This window comes from Lissotriton helveticus, chromosome 8 (assembly GCF_964261635.1).
Source record: "Lissotriton helveticus chromosome 8, aLisHel1.1, whole genome shotgun sequence".
NCBI lineage: Eukaryota > Metazoa > Chordata > Amphibia > Caudata > Salamandridae > Lissotriton > Lissotriton helveticus.
Genome location: NC_136069.1, coordinates 441738152 through 441755445, shown reverse-complemented (window position 1 = coordinate 441755445; position 17294 = coordinate 441738152). Strand labels below are relative to the sequence as shown.

General features: G+C 48.7%; 1 protein-coding gene across 1 annotated transcript in view; it reads right to left on the bottom strand.

Moving 5' to 3' along the window:
- COG3 (component of oligomeric golgi complex 3) overlaps nt 1-17294 on the bottom strand; it is a 450848-nt gene that overhangs the window by 300111 nt on the left and 133443 nt on the right. Inside the window, exons 7-9 of the mRNA XM_078657314.1 lie at nt 5783-5908; nt 4315-4395; nt 1965-2008 (exon numbers count right to left, since the gene is read on the bottom strand). Of these exons, the coding sequence (XP_078513440.1) occupies nt 1965-2008; nt 4315-4395; nt 5783-5908 (251 nt within the window). The remainder of the gene's footprint in view (nt 1-1964; nt 2009-4314; nt 4396-5782; nt 5909-17294) is intronic.

Sequence of the window (17294 nt, the reverse complement as noted above, 5' to 3'; positions counted from 1 at the left end):
CCTCCTCACACCTTTACAATCCGGGAAGAGAGCGCTGGGAACGGGAGTTGGGTAGGACACTGAGCCACAAGGAATGGGAGCAGATATCCTATAGGGCGAGACACTCAGCATACCACATGGGTCTCACTGACACTCTGACTAAGGTCTCTACCTACTGGTACTATACACCGGAACGGGTCCATGAAATGGACCGTAGCAAGGATGACACCTGTTGGAGAGGGTGTGGGCACCGGGACACACTGACACACATTTTGTGGGACTGTCCGCTTCTAGAGCCCTACTGGAAAGTAGTCAGACGAAATTGACTCCCATTTCGACATAGAACTGCCACGCTTCCCCGCATACACCCTGTTAGGGCTCCCGAATGGGTTGATGTATCCCCTCAGATCACGCAGGGGCAGACAGATAGCTATCGCACTGGGTTCAGCAGTTCAAAACATCTTACTACATTGGCGCACTATCACGATACCCTCTCTCACGGGCTGGCTACATAGATTATGGCATGTACTAGGCATGGAGAAATTATCACTCACAGTGGCGGGAGATACAGAGCAATTTAACGACCTATGGCAACCATTTCACTCCCTGCTACTCACTGAATTCAAGGAACTTACCTGTCCTAAATATCTCCGCCTCCTGAGGCTCACGAGCCCTGCAGGACCGGCCTCTTGAGTGGGTAAGGGATCAACCTCTCTCGCTGAGGACGACCAAGGTAGACGGCTTGGGAATGACCTGCGCACTGGATGATGGGTGGGTGGGGGAGGGGCAGGGGAGTTGGGAGTTGGGGTTTGGGGGGGGGGGGGGAGTTTGAGTAGGAAAGGTACTTTAACACTGCAACAATGCATATCCTTCACTGCTGCTGCGGACTGGCCCAAGATTGAACTGTCCTTTGACGATACACCGCTGTGGGTACGGCCTTGTCCGCACTGACTTACTGCTTCATGCATTTTGTATGTCTGTCCATTTATGTTACACCGAATAAAATACTTTAAACCTAAATTAATCCCAGTATTGGCGGCGATTCAATCCTTTTTATCTATACTGTTTGGATCTCCAGTAGAATTAACAGCAGAGCTAGCATTGATAGGGGTATCTGCAGATACAGTTTCGGACGAGAAGAGAAACCTGTTGTACATATCAATGGCGATTTTCCGGGGCTGTATCAATCAGGAATGGATTAGCCCAGAACCACCATCTTTTTTCACATGGAGGGCTCGTCTTCTAGCTATGTTTAACTTAGAACATGCCATATATAAAACAAAAGGCCGGAAAAAAAGAGCTTTAGGAGAGAAAATTTGGGTGCCGGTCCAGCGGTGGATTCTGGGGGAATTGGGATAGCTGTACGCTGTCGATCTGTTTATTACGTATGTCTGTTAATTGATGTAAACTGGAAGCCAATGTTAAAATTATCTTGTTTTTGGTCTCCCATCAGCACTAGCTTTATTTTTGGTTCCTCTATCTTTTTCAGTTTGTATTTTTGTTTTTCGCTTTTGGCTGTCCTTATATACAAAGTGAGATGTATGTAGTCTTATATTATTTGTGAATTTACTGAAATACATTTGTATCCTGACCTGCTTGCAATAAAAGAAATCAAATTAAAAAAAAAGGGAAAAAGGAGAAAATACAATAGACAGCCTCTATACATTCTATGTCCATGTACAACGTGCATCTAAATAATAACATAAAAAATTGTGCTTTCAGAAGCAAAGCAGCCCCTGCTATCACTCAGTGAGATTGTAGATATACAACCCACAAAGCAAAATAAGAGTAGGCAAAGAAACATCAAATAAACCGATTATATTTCTCTCCAATTCACAGTTATTCAAGTGTGTACTAAGGTGTACTCCAAGTTAAGCAGTTGCATCTATACAACTTAAGCCTGATTTTTCTATTTACACTTGCTATGATTACTACAGTACTCTACAACTAAAATGTAGTTTACAAAATATTTGTATTGTACTTACTCTGTTATCTTCTCACATCTCTGTTCGATCTGCTCAATTAGTGTCTATTAAAACAAAAATAAAAACAGGACAGACTTAGGTTTTTTCATTTTTTTCAGTAACTGTTGTTTTTTGCAATGTATTACACTTCTTCATTTTTTTCTTCTTATGTGGTAAATGGTTTTAATCCCTGTAACCCTTTTCTGTTCCTTTGGAGCAAAAGGCAGTAAGTTCTTTGTTGAAAGCACCAATTAAAATAATTAACATTCACCCTTTTGGTCAGAGCAAAGCCAGTACATTCAAAGACTAATTGTGAAGGTATGACTTACATATGGATTTTACATGAGGGTTGGTATGTGTGATAACTCAGAACAAATTGAGTTTCTCATGACTTAAAATAAACTCTCATTCTAGGGAGTCACTTTGATGGTGAAAAAGGTGTCTTACAAGAAATCCAGATTTTGCCATATGTTTGGGTACGGCAGCCTGTTTTTGGCACATACCTGGTTCTCCAAGCACCAAATGCAGAATCTCTTCTACTTGAACATGCATGTGAAGGATGCTTGGGTAGTTTTAAAATGTCACAGCCATACATATGAATTGTAAAAATCCACACTACAAATATTCAGAAGCCACAAAGACATGGACATAGTCAGCAGAATTAGTTTTGGTGGCAGGACCTTGCCTCAATTACTGGAGACCCTGGCGCCAGGGAAGTATTTAGACAAAAAAGACTGTCTGGTTACAGCCACTGTTCTAGCCAGTCAGGAGATAGTGTCAGGTGCTCTGTGCATCTCTTAAAAAAACTACGCACCCTATTTCTCTCAGTTAGATAATACATTGTTGTGTTACTCCGAATTTGGTACATAACGAAGCTCAACATTATAAAGAGTAGAAAAGACTTTATAACTAGAGTCCCCCCACTCTAGAAGACTACATATCGTATGACAACTCCATGGTTGATTTTATCCACTGTGATGCGAGGTCACACCCTGCATGTGCCTCAACATCCCATTAATGAATTAGTCACATGTGATAATGGGGAAAAGGGGTCTCTGGACGTAGATTTCATGATTTTCTTTGGCACAACCAGGGCAACAAGTGGACTTGTCATGCCAATTCTCTATTTTCTGGCATCACTGATCCACCAAACAATGCTAATGAAGTTGCATGTGGAGCATGGTGTTTGGCATTCCACATCTGTATGTAGCAGCTGTCAGGCAGAGGTCCACCCCGCAGTTCTACTTTTCAGTTGGCATTGTGAGGCCCCTAATCACACCAATACCACAGAACTACAAATTTGAGGTTCCATTTGGAATCCCTCAGTGACTTACGTAATAGAGATGAAAACGGTCTCCTGACCTACCAGTGTTGATCTGACATGCCCCGAATGTGTATCCTTGTTAATTAATGCACCAGGTGAATGCTGAGACTTGGTTAACAGAATTCAGCAGGTGTGCTAGCCATCTCAATCTCACCTGGGCTACTCACAATAAGAGACCAGAGCCATTTGGTGAAGTCGAAAAGATACAAGAGGACATGATAATTCAGTGAAAAATAAGACTTAGAGAAGCAGAATGTTCAGAGATATTTGCCAGTGGGCAGAAGAAAGACCAGCCCAAATTACCTCCGTGCAATGTGGGACAAGCAGCAGCTGGTATACTTAAGGTAGCAGGGTCAACATTCATAAAGATGAACACCTATCCCTAGGAACACCATTCCATATTTTCATTTTTATTGATTTTGTATGGGTGTTTTGCTCCTTAAATCAAATGTACGTCTTAGTGACTGATTTGAACTCTAATAAAAATGTATGTTTTGCTCCAATCATAGCAATACAATTTTGAAATATGAAAATGTAATTATTTAAACATATGTTCTAAGGCCCACATTCTATTGTTTATGAATATGCAATAAAGTTACTTACTCATCTATCATCAGATTTAGAGAATGCTACTACTGCCACCCCTTAATGTCACCCCAGTGCCACACCAGATAGGTCACAGATAGTGCACTCTAAACCAAGAGGATGCTTTTTGTCCACCATACTTTTCATAGAATTATCCTAAAATAATCAGACTTTGGAGCCATCAACGAAGACGCCTAATCACTTTGTCTCTAAACTTCACACCACATAAACTGTCAAAATAACACAAACTAAAGCGTCACCATCTCAATACAGCAAATTAGCAAATAAGACGGACAAGAATTTTTTCATTTGCGCAATTTTCCCAAAACAACTTCTGGGCATACCTAGCGTATTCAACTGAACAGTGTATTGAATTCAAGTCGATAAATGCATCTTACAGGGTTCTTTGAGTAAATATTAATTTTAAAAATGCTGCTGCACGAATTATTATTGCATACTTACACTGACTTTGGGAGCTGCCGATCTGAATTTTACATAAAACAACGTGAAGGCATTGTCAGAATTTGGTACTGCCAGTGGATCCTGTTTGTAAAGAAAAACAACACAAAGAAGCTATTTCTTGTGAGTGTAATAACGTCTTAATGTAATTCATTTTACTTGTCCACTGAACATCTATATACTAACCATTAAAACTATTTTGTATTAGCTGCCTGTTGACAAGAGAGTTAAATAAAAAAAACTATCAATTTGTCATAACATTCTGATTGGAAATAACACTTTTTATGCAAAGGATATTCACTCCGGACTATCCCTTTAACAACCTTTGTTCTTTTTCTAAAGGCCTATTACCTGTTCCCAAAATCTGCAAATCCAGGCCAGGTTGTCACCTCTTTTCTTTTATCGCAGCTAAACTTTGGAACACTTTACCCCTTCCCTTGTGTCTTGTGGAAGATTGTGTAACTTTTAGAAAAATCTTTAAAATGTGATTAGTTGCAATCTCAAACGCAGACTGTGCTAATCTTTGAAGGTTTCTGCTTACCACCAGGATGCCAGTGAGAGTAACAGAGCACTCTACAAAACCCAGACCAAGAACTTAATATCTGCCGAGTACAAAGACATCAGTGGATCAATACACCAAAATATAGCTTAACTTTAAAAAATGATTTGGGATTTTTGTAAATTGCTGAAATTAGGAGCAGAGACATGGATGTTTGCATAACAGTGAATGGTAATGAAGGAGAATGCAAAGCCTTTCCTAGTGACAATCTAAGGTTTCCATGATCTTTATTTAATATTGAAGTTTGCCTGTGTTCAGAAAGAGGCATCACTATTGTGACACTAGTCCGTCCTTCTGTCCCTTTCACCACATGCAAAATACAGTATAGACAGCCAGACAACATTGTATGCGAGCGGCATAAACAGAGAACAGTGAAATCTTGTGGACAAAACAAGCAGTGCAAAAGTACACATAAATGGTTTTTATGTTTTTTTACAGGGACAGGGCATTCTGCCCATCCATGTCCTGTTATTTCAAGGACCTTTCTGAAAGGCAATTCCATGGTTTGAATACCAAAGTGTCGGCACCTACTAATGTCTAATGACTAGGATAAAAGATTGTTAATTCTATGGCATATGACTTGAAGATGAATAAACATGCATATGCTCTTAAACTATGATATTAAAACAACATCAGAAACCAAAATCTATCTTAATTCACATCTAGGTTAGAAACCCACAGAACTGTTTCGACCTCTTAAATTTCTAACTTTTTTGCAGGCTCATGCTAGACAATGCTACAGCTTAGGAGACATGCCAAAACAATTGAGCCTGCTCTTTGACCCACAATACAAATGCAGAAAGGTACAACAAGATAAATATAAATGACGAGCATAATATCAATGTTTGAAAACCTTAATAGGAAGACATGGTTCCTAGTGAAGCTCGCCAAGATCATTTTCACAAAACTTACCCTTTTTATTAACTGGCTTGTCAGGTTATGAAGTGTGTTCACAGTGTATGTCTTCATGAGATGCATAGCTCTAGAAAGGCATTGTTTGAACTTTGTCAGGAACACTGGGTAATCCTTAAAATTAGGCTGCAAAATAATGTTGCGTAGTAAGAAAGGCATACATGAAAATAACATTACATGAAAACTAAAAATGAAATTGTTAGTAACTGTTTTCAGAGATTTTGACTTTGAACATTCTTCCAATAGCCACAACCAAATAAAGACGACCTTGGAGATGGTGTGGATTCATGAATCTGAATTTACTCGAAAGATGCCAAACCATTGTGTGAAAAAAACCTCAAAATCAAAAGTATATAAAAGCACAGAAAGTCTGGTCCTTGAAGGAGAGACTTGGAAACCCCACAGAAATGGAATGAAAGCGATGCCCTGGCAGGGATATGTTATGGCATTTGATTAACCTCTCCAGTTCAACTAGTTCTTCAGCACTAGTAATTTCTGCTACCAATTTACTGTCTTTAAGCTGCCTAAAAAAAGCATACTGAAGATACAAAAGATTCTTTAAAAGAAAATAATCTATATTACAATATAGTATTCATGGATATCCTTTCCCAAAAATCGGAACACAAAATGATGCAGCTGTTATTGGTGTGCCGCATGTTAGGTAGGCCCCTGGAGGAAAGGGAGATACCTTGTTTACTCCAAGTTAGTTTCTGCCTAGGACATGGTTTGTTCAATATAAAAAGAAGAAATTAAGGGGAAGTGGCTAACTGGGCCAAGATGGCGGAAGCACTCTAAAGAGGTTCCGCACTCCTACCCAGTTCTCCAGCACTTATCCTTGCTGCCGGCAGCCATCCGACACTCCCGTCCGCAGCATTTTTCTCCTGTGGCCGTCCACTATTGACGGCTGCTTCCACTATTGACTGCCTCCACTGAGCTGATTGCTGACCTACATGGAGATTTCCAGGTGAGGCCTGGTCGCCGCCCGCACTCGAGTGGAGGAGTGCTGGGGGCGACTGCAGTGGTCGGACCGGGGGTTACCACCCGTGGACCCTGCAGCTTTTTTGGGATGCCTTGGGGAGCTCTCTGCTCCAGTGCAGAGGTGTTGTGGTGCAGCGGTGCCGCTGTGGAACGTCCCGTATGCCACCAGACTGAGGGGACATCTGCTTCCATAACACACCCATTTTTGATCCTCTTGGTGGCCACGCTGTGGTGGTCACCCGCACCTGCTCCTACCTGATAGTCCGTCCAACCACGGCATAATGAGCGCAGCCTGGGTGATGCCCCAGTGGGGGGACACAGGATAGTCTCCACCTGACTACGGTCACCTGGACCTGCTTCTGACTGTGCGCTGGTGCCGTGCCACAGGGGGAGTGAGGAGGGGGTAAGTCCAGGGCACCCACAACCATTATTGGTGCCACGGCTGAGGTCTCCTTCTGGGGAGGTTTGCCAGTGAATACGCTGCAGGCACACCCTCCTTTATACTGGGTGTTAGACCTGTCTGCTTCTGAGAGTCCCCTCACACTATGATTTATTTTGTTCCCCCGTGCCTCCTAAAATTTGTCGCTTTTTCTTTGTCTACCAGGACCTTTTTGTGTGTTGTCCCATGGGGCTAGATGCTCTTTGATGCCCAGTTGCTCACCAAGTTCCTGGCACCTATGTACAAGGCGCCTGACGGAACCGGTGGCATAACCAACTGGGGTTGTCAACCCTAAAATGGTGGACACCATTGTCCCCTATGAGAGTGACTCCCATTGGAGCCCCTCTGACCTCTGAAGGTTTTGGCGCACTTTGTGTAACCTGCAAACCTGACAGGAATCCCCTCAGGAGTTACAAGTACTCAAAATGGCTGCCTTAGGAAGCCCAGTACAGTGGCTCCTAATGACCAAAAAGATACCTTGAAAGGGCCATGTCATTGACATAACCTTCTGGCTCGTGCTGGCATCCTAGGGCACTGGCTATAAAAGGCCCAGTCCCTGGCGGGCATGTTGGAGAAGAATGATCAAAGAACACCAGAAGAAGAGGACTTGACCCCAGATTGACACCTGCCCTGTTAACCCCCTGAGGCAGCTGATAGTTCAGGCAGAGGAGCAGCAGAGGTTGCTGGCGTGGACCCTGACTGGCGTTCCAGTCAGAAGCGTGAGCAGTGTCCTCTAGCCTTCAGCGCCTGGTCAGCGAGTGCCCAATTGCCCCTCAGAGACTTTGGCCATAGTTAGAGCCTCCCCGCCCCCCCAGTGGTGAGATCGCAACCGCAACTCTTAAAGTGCCACCTTCAACTTAAGTGCCTCCTGGCGGGCGTTCGGACGTCTCCGAACCCACCGCCGTCGACGCGCTGTTTGTGGATAGAAGGTGAGGTGCTGCGCTGGAGCGGGGAAAGGCTGGCCTTCATTTGGGCGAGATTACTGTCTCTGCCCTGCCCGAGTGACTTGGGAGCTGGTGTGTGGGCGGGAACCCCCCCGTGAGTGAGCTCGGAGGGAGGATCGCGGAGCCCCTGGAACCCCCCTTCGCCCTCGGGAGAAGTGCCATAATGACTGGAGCGCTTACCGGCGCCGCCGAAGTGAGGTGGGCCGTCTCTACCCCTGAAGTTGCCGCGTTGTTGTGGAACTGTGATGCGGTCTCATTTTGAACTGTGCGCGCAGGTGTTTTGGCCCCTCCGGCAGCCCGTTCGACGGTCCCAAGACTCGTGAACTGGAGCCCCCTTCGGAAACCCCGCCTGCGCTGACAGAAGCGCACAGACTCCTCCGGCAGCAGTAGCATTGAACCGGCTGACCGCGGAGTGTAATTGCCGTAGTCATTTTATGCCTTTATCTTCCAGATATACGCGCAATGAGTTGTGAGTGCAACTAAGGGATTATCACGCGTATCTTGTGCCCAGAGAGCCCGAACCCGTGAACACTTCAAAAACTGTAAGAGCACGCATTCCGCATTGAATGACAAACGTAATGTGTTTACCCTGAAAGTGATTAATTGGTGGCAGCGATATCAGAATGACCCTGTGATATTTATTCCAGTCATTGCTGATATTTATTCCAGTCATTGCTGATATTTATTCCAGTCATTGCTGATATTTATTCCAGTCATTGCTGATATTTATTCTAATGTATTGAATCCTGATATTTATCCAGTATATTTATTTATTAGAGTCCAACTATTTATTCCTGAGAAACCAGTACACAGCTAATCAAACCCATGTAAGAAATGTGAATGTGATTACCTAAGTGAACTTCCTTCAAACCCAGAGAACTTTTACATAAACGAAACATATTTTTCTATAACAGTGGTGTGGTGTCCTTCTTTTTGTGTGGTGTGCAGGGAGTTATTATTGGGTCAGAGCCGGCTTAACACTACAGCCTTCACTTGCCTCGTCACTTGAGCCAAACTACCCCCTTTGTGCTGGGCTTGCCCATCGCAGGTCCAACATAAAATTGGTGCTCAGCGGGTGGGATTGCGAGCCGTGCTTGTTTTGAACCCCATAATAATTCAGTGTGCACCACAGGTACACACCCGGAGTTTTCTCCTAGCGGCCCTCAAATTCAACGTTTTGCTTTTTCCAAATTCTTTCCTGGAGGTGGGTGGAAGTGACCCTCAAAGTTCTTATCCTGGTCACCTACTTCGGGGTGGTGGTCCACACTTTTCACTGACAAGATGGAATTCGAAATGTCAGAGCTGGAGACCTATACTGTGGCCCAGCTCAAGGATTTCTGTCAGGAGAAGGGAGTGTTTGTCAGGCGAGGGGCCAAAAGAGAGGAGCTCCGTACTAGTCTGCGAGCATGGGGGGAAGCACACACGGAGGGAACGGTGGAGGAGGAGGAATCGGACAGAGGTACTGTCATTGATAGGACTGCGGAATGTCCCCCGGGGGTGGGTGAGATGTCAATCAGCCCCAAGGCAACCTCACGGGAGGGCAGCAGTGTGTCATCGAGAGGGTTGTCAGAAACCGAGTTAGCTGACAGGAGAGAGGAAAGACTGTTAAGGTGGGAAATAGCAAAAATGGAGTTGGAAGAAAGGAGGGAGGGGAGGAGGTTGGAACATGAGTCCAAGCTGGAGATGGAAAGGAAAAGGATGGAACACGAGTTCAAGCTACGAGAACTCGAATTCCAGGCCCCTAACATCACTCCGAAGGGTGTCGAGTCAAAGGAATTTGCCAGGGAGCCCATGCCCCATTTACCCAAGGACGTAGTCGCCAGTTATACCGCTGGAGACGACATAGCCAAGTGGCTGGCAGCCTATGAGGTCTCCTTAAGAGCCCATGGGATCCATGAGAAGCATTGGGGTGGTGGATTATACCGGTACATGCCTCCGACAGGTAGGGATGCCCTATTGGCCCTAGACCGGGAGGAACAGGTTAATTACCCCGCCATGAAGGTGGCGCTCATCAGGAAGTTTGGGTTGACCCCCGGGAAATACCGGCAAAGGTTTAGGGGCAGCCACAAGCTGAGCTCACAAAATTGGGTTGACTTCCTGGATTTTGCCAAGAAAGCCCTGGAAGGGTGGGTCCAAGGTAGTGAGGTGGAGGACTATCAAGGGTGGTAGGACTTAATCCTCAAGGAGCATCTACTCGAGAAATGTCTTCCCGAGCTGAGGCAACACCTGGTAGATAGCAAACTTACTTGCCCCCGTAAGCTTGCTGAGGAGGCGGACATTTGGGCGAGTACCCGAGTGTCCACGAAGGGGACTGGAGGAGATTCTCAGAAGTCCGGACAGGGCGCTCCCCAGAGGAAAGAGGGGGGAGATAATAAGAAAGAGTTCTCCAAAGGTCCCCAAAATAACTTTAAGGGGAAAAACACCTTTTCCAACTCTAAGGCTAACCCGCAGAAGAACCCTAACCCTGGCCAGAGTCAGCAGCCAAGGGTTGTCCATTGCTTTGAGTGCGGTGGTATTGGACATTACAAAGGAGACCCGAAATGCCCAAAGAGACCACCCCCTCCCACTGGAGGAAAGGCCCCGGGAGTCGCTAGTGTAGCGCTCGGAGAGGAGATGTCCTTAAGTAAGGGAAGGGAGTGGGCGGGAGTCACCTTAGTGTCCCTGGGTGATCGGGAGATGGTTCCAAAGATCCAGGTGCCCGCGAATACTACCAAGTATGGGCAGTGGATCACCATCAATGGCCATAGAGGGGAAGCTCTGAGAGATACAGGAGCCAGTATGACTATGGTAAGGAGTCATCTGGTGTCCTCGGAGCAGGTGATGCCAGGCGTACTTCATCCAGCCGCAATGGCTGACGGCAGAATGAGTCACTATCCTGTGGCCGAGGTTCCCTTTGAGTGGGGAGGGGTTGCAGGTCCACTTCGAGTCGCCGTAAGCCCCGCCGTGCCAGTCGATTGTTTGCTGGGCAATGATATGGAGCACAATGCTTGGAAGGAGGTGGAATAGCGGGCTCATTCTGAGATGCTGGGTACACCTGATTGGGCCTGTGTGAGTACCAGGTCGGCGACTGCTCGAGAGGAGAAGTCGCAGGGGTCGGAGTCTGGAACAATGGCCCGCCCCGTAGCTGCTGATGAGGGAGCATGTCGAGGACAGGAGGAGCCTGCCTCGACGTCCGTGCCCCGTGAGGCGGATAGGCCACCTGCGGAGGTGGACCCGGAGTCCACGGAGGAGGACATGATTCCGTTGGAGAACTTACCTATCCCCGCTGATTGGCGAGTGGAGGGAGGACCGTCCAGGGAGGAACTGAGCAAGGGACAAAGGGAATGTCCCTCCCTCGAGGGTCTGAGGCAACAGGCTGAAGCCCAAGCAGCGGGTAACGAGTCTGGGAACTATCATGTTTACTGGGAGGATGGCCTTCTCTACAGTGAACCCAGAGCGCCAGTGCACGGATTGTCACGGGCCCTGGTAGTCCCACAGTGTTACCGAGCCTTCCTGTTAGAGTTGGCTCATGAGATTCCCTTGGCAGGACACTTGGGTCAGGACAAGACCTTTGCCAGGCTTGTCCCCCACTTTTATTGGCCTCGAATGAGGGTGGCGTCCGACGCATACTGTCGGTCGTGTGTGTCATGCCAAGCCAGTGGGAAAACAGGGATGAAGCTGAAAGCTCCCCTGGAACCACTTCCCGTCGTTGGCACCCCCTTTGAAAGGGTGGGCATCGACATTGCTGGGCCCCTAGATCCACCAACAACCTCCAGTCACAGGTTTATCCTGGTACTGGTGGATCATGCCACAAGGTATCCAGAGGCAATTCCTCTGAGAACCATCACTGCACCGGTGGTGGCAAAGGCCCTGATGGGGATCTTTACCCGAGTGGGTTTCCCCAAGGAAGTTGTGTCTGATAGGGGGACCAACTTCATGTCAGCATACATGCGGGCAATGTGGAAGGAGTGTGGAGTGACCTACCGGTTCACCACTCCTTATCACCCACAGGCCAATGGCCTTGTGGAAAGATTCAACAAGACGTTGAAGGGTATGATCAGAAGTCTACCCGAAAGCCTGCGGAGGAAATGGGACGTCCTCCTACCCTGTTTACTTTTTTCTTACAGGGAAGTGCTGACGAAGGGAGTGGGCTTCAGCCCCTTCGAGCTTTTGTACGGGCACCCTGTACGTGGACCTCTCAGCCTGGTGAGGGACTCCTGGGAAAAGTCTCCCCGGAAAGTTCCCCAGGATGTGGTGAGCTACATGCTGGCCTTCCGCAGCCAAATGGCTAAGTTGTGGAAGCAAGCTTCTGACAACTTGGAAGCCAGCCAGGCAGTGATGAAAGCGTGGTACGACCACAACGTTCACCCAGTGGAGCTGGAGCCTGGACAGAAGGTGTGGGTGATGGAGCCGGGAGAGCTGAGCGCTCTTCAGGACCGTTGGACAGGCCCCTATGAGGTATTGGAAAAGATGGGCAAGTCTACCTACCTGGTGGACGTCAAGACCCCACAGCATCCCCATAGGGTGCTGCATGCCAATCGCCTCAAGCCCCACTATGAGAGGCCCGAAGTCATGTTAATCATGGTGACTGATGGATCAGAGGAAGAGGACACTGAGCCTCTCCCCGACCTGTTTGCGTCTCAAGAGAAGGATGGGTCAGTGGGGGGAGTGAAACTCTCACCATCCCTAACTCTGGAGCAGCAGGAGGAATGTCGCCAGGTCTTGGGGTCATTCTCTCCTCTGTTCTCCCTTGTCCCGGGTAAGACCCATCTGTGTGTTCATGACGTGGACACCGGTGACAGCCCACCTGTGAAGTCTAAGTCTTACCGGCTGTCGGACAAGGTGAAGGCCAGCATCCGAAGCGAAGTAGCTAAGATGCTGGAGCTCGGAGTCATTGAACCTTCGAATAGCCCTTGGTCTATTCCGGTGGTTTTAGTTCCCAAAGCTGCACCACCTGGCACCACGCCAGAATTGCGATTCTGCGTGGACTATCGAGGACTCAATTCGGTCACGAAGACCGATGCTCATCCGATCCCTCGGGCGGATGAACTAATTGACCGGTTGGGAGCTGCCCAATATCTGAGTACCATTGACCTCACAGCAGGGTACTGGCAGATTCCCATGACTGATGGAGCAAAGGAAAGGTCAGCCTTCTCCACACCTGATGGACACTACCAGTTCTGTGTGATGCCCTTTGGGCTCAAGAACGCTCCTGCAACATTCCAGCGACTGGTGAACACGATCCTCACTGGGAAGGAATCCTTCTCTGCTGCTTACCTGGACGACATTGCCGTCTTCAGTAGCAGGTGGGAGGATCACTTGCAGCACCTGCAAAACGTTCTCCAGGCCCTGGAACAAGCTGGTCTGACGATCAAGGCCAGCAAGTGTCAGATTGGGCAGGGGTCGGTGGTGTACTTAGGTCACTTGGTGGGCCGGGGAACGGTGCAACCCCTTCAGGCAAAGATTGAGGCAATCGTGGCCTGGGAACCCCCCAAGACCCAGACTGAGGTCCGAGCCTTCCTGGGCCTCACAGGTTACTACAGACGGTTCGTAAAGTGGTATGGCACTATCGTGGCTCCCCTTACTGAACTCACGGCCAAGAAGCAACCCAGGAGAGTCATCTGGACCGAGGCTTGCCAACGAGCCTTCGACACCCTGAAACAAGCATTGTGCAACGCTCCAATTTTGAAGGCTCTAGATTTCTCAAAGGAATTCATTGTCCAGACAGACGCATCCGACATTGGCATTGGGGCGGTGCTATCGCAACTCAATGAAGAGGGTCTGGATCAACCCGTGGTCTTCCTGTCACGGAGACTACTTCCCCGGGAACAGAGATGGAGTACCATTGAGCGGGAAGCCTTTGCGGTGGTCTGGGCACTGAAGAAGCTGCGACCATACCTGTTTGGTTCGCACTTCCTGGTTCAGACAGACCACCGACCCCTTCGTTGGCTCATGCAGATGAAGGGGGAAAACCCAAAACTGTTGAGGTGGTCTATCTCCCTACAGGGAATGGACTTTCGGGTGGAACATCGGCCCGGAGCTGACCACGCCAATGCAGACGGTCTCTCCAGGTATTTCCGCCTTAGTGTTGAGAACTCCCAAGGGGTTGGGTAGCTCTCCCCACTTTCAGCTGGGGGGGACGCGTGTTAGACCTGTCTGCTTCTGAGAGTCCCCTCACACTATGATTTATTTTGTCCCCCCGTGCCTCCTAAAATTTGTCGCTTTTTCTTTGTCTACCAGGACCTTTTGTGTGTTGTCCCATGGGGCTAGATGCTCTTTGATGCCCAGTTGCTCACCAAGTTCCTGGCACCTATGTACAAGGCGCCTGACGGAACCGGTGGCATAACCAACTGGGGTTGTCAACCCTAAAATGGTGGACACCATTGTCCCCTATGAGAGTGACTCCCATTGGAGCCCCTCTGACCTCTGACCCTTTGAAGGTTTTGGCGCACTTTGTGTAACCTGCAAACCTGACAGGAATCCCCTCAGGAGTTACAAGTACACAAAATGGCTGCCTTAGGAAGCCCAGTACGGTGGCTCCTAATGACCAAAAAGATACCTTGAAAGGGCATGTCATTGACATAGCCAGGAAAGGTTCTAGAACCTTCTGGCTCGTGCTGGCATCCTAGGCCACTGGCTATAAAAGGCCCAGTCCCTGGCGGCCATGTTGGAGAAGAATGATCAAAGAACACCAGAAGAAGAGGACTGGACCCCAGATTGACACCTGCCCTGTTAACCCCCTGAGGCAGCTTATAGTTCAGGCAGAAGAGCAGCAGAGGTTGCTGGCGTGGACCCTGACTGGCGTTCCAGTCAGAAGCGTGAGCAGTGTCCTCTAGCCTTCAGCGCCTGGTCAGCGAGTGCCCAATTGCCCCTCAGAGACTTTGGCCATAGTTAGAGCCTCCCCGCCCCCCCAGTGGTGAGATCGCAAACGCAACTCTTAAAGTGCCACCTTCAACTTAAGTGCCTCCTGGCGGGCGTTCGGACGTCTCCGAACCCACCGCCGTCGATGCGCTGTTTGTGGATAGAAGGTGAGGTGCTGCGCTGGGGCGGGGAAAGGCTGGCCTTCATTTGGGCGAGATTACTGTCTCTGCCCTGCCCAAGTGACTTGGGAGCTGGTGTGTGGGCGGGAACCCCCCGTGAGTGAGCTCGGAGGGAGGATCGCGGAGCCCCTGGAACCCCCCTTCGCCCTTGGGAGAAGTGCCATACTGACTGGAGCGCTTACCGGCGCCGCCGAAGTGAGGTGGGCCGTCTCTACCCCTGAAGTTGCCGCGTTGTTGTGGAACTGTGATGCGGTCTCATTTTGAACTGTGCGCGCAGGTGTTTTGGCCCCTCCGGCAGCCCGTTCGACGGTCCCAAGACTCGTGAACTGGAGCCGCCTTCGGAAACCCCGCCTGCGCTGACAGAAGCGCACAGACTCCTCCGGCAGCAGTAGCATTGAACCGGCTGACCGCGGAGTGTAATTGCCGTAGTCATTTTATGCCTTTATCTTCCAGATATACGCGCAATGAGTTGTGAGTGCAACTAAGGGATTATCACGCGTATCTTGTGCCCAGAGAGCCCGAACCCGTGAACACTTCAAAAACTGTAAGAGCACGCATTCCGCATTGAATGACAAACGTAATGTGTTTACCCTGAAAGTGATTAATTGGTGGCAGCGATACCAGAATGACCCTGTGATATTTATTCCAGTCATTGCTGATATTTATTCCAGTCATTGCTGATATTTATTCCAGTCATTGCTGATATTTATTCTAATGTATTGAATCCTGATATTTATCCAGTATATTTATTTATTAGAGTCCAACTATTTATTCCTGAGAAACCAGTACACAGCTAATCAAACCCATGTAAGAAATGTGAATGTGATTACCTAAGTGAACTTTCTTCAAACCCAGAGAACTTTTACATAAACGAAACGTATTTTTCTATAACAGTGGTGTGGTGTCCTTTTTGTGTGGTGTGCAGGGAGTTATTATTGGGTCAGAGCCGGCTTAACACTACAGCCTTCACTTGCCTCATCACTTGAGCCAAGCTACCCCCTTTGTGCTGGGCTTGCCCATCGCAGGTCCAACACTGGGTTATACCTAGTGCATGCTTGACAGACAATGGACGCCCTGCTCTGCGTGCTACAGCCTCCACCTGAACACAGCTACATGCCCATCTGGTAGCAAAGCATTGTAAGGCCACTTCACCCACTCCTGGCCTTCTTCACTGCCATATACCAGACTGATGGGGCTTCCCACCTGCTTGCCTCTCGCCCGCCACTGCACTGGATTGTGTATGGCTGGCCCGCTCATCCTCGCTGGGCGCTGGATCCTGGCATAGCGGCCTGCTTGCCAGCCTTCCCCCTTCTTCTACTTCCTGATGCTGTGGAGAGACCATCTGCGTCACACATCCCTACCTGTGGGACTGCGGGGACGGGTACAGTGATATCGTTGATTGTTTGCTGCAATGCCATTTCCCATCGAGGCCTGGAGTCACGGTTTGCTTGCACTACCAGGCTGCTTGTGCTGCAACACCCGACAAACACAGCGGTGTCTGCAAGCAGGCCCACCCAGAAGCCGACACAGGAGTCCCAATGCACCGTTGCCAGTATGCCCCATTGGTGCATAAGGTACTGCACGGCTGGTGCGGTTCTCCAGAGGGGCAGGGGGTTGCTCGTGCTGCGGCCACACAGCTCTCTCTCTGGTGCTCGCAAGCAGGCCCACATCACTCGGGTTACTGCCCCTTGTGAACTAGCACGCCTACCTGAAACTCTGTGGGCTGCTCATGCTGCAGAGTCACCCTGTAAGGCACAAACTAGCGTGCCCCTCTTGATGGAGCTTCCACTTGAACTCTGCCATCCCTGGCGAGCATGTCTTGGGTGCCCTTCCTTCGTACTGGTCTTGATACCTAGAGGACCTTGCACTGTTGACACACCACATGGCTCTAGGGTACACCAACCAGTCTGAGTCAGGAACACTATTCGCATCCTGCCCAGCTGTGTCCCCATCCCTATCACCTGCTTGCCAAAGATACTCCTGCCATGGGGCGCCTCCGCTCAGGAACCCAGCCACAACACAGCGAAAAGCATCAGCTATGGAGAAATCAACTGGAGGCCCTGCAGCTATGAAGTCATTGGCCTCCTCTTGGTCCCTGTGTACCAAACTAGACTTGGTGTTGCAGGCAGTAG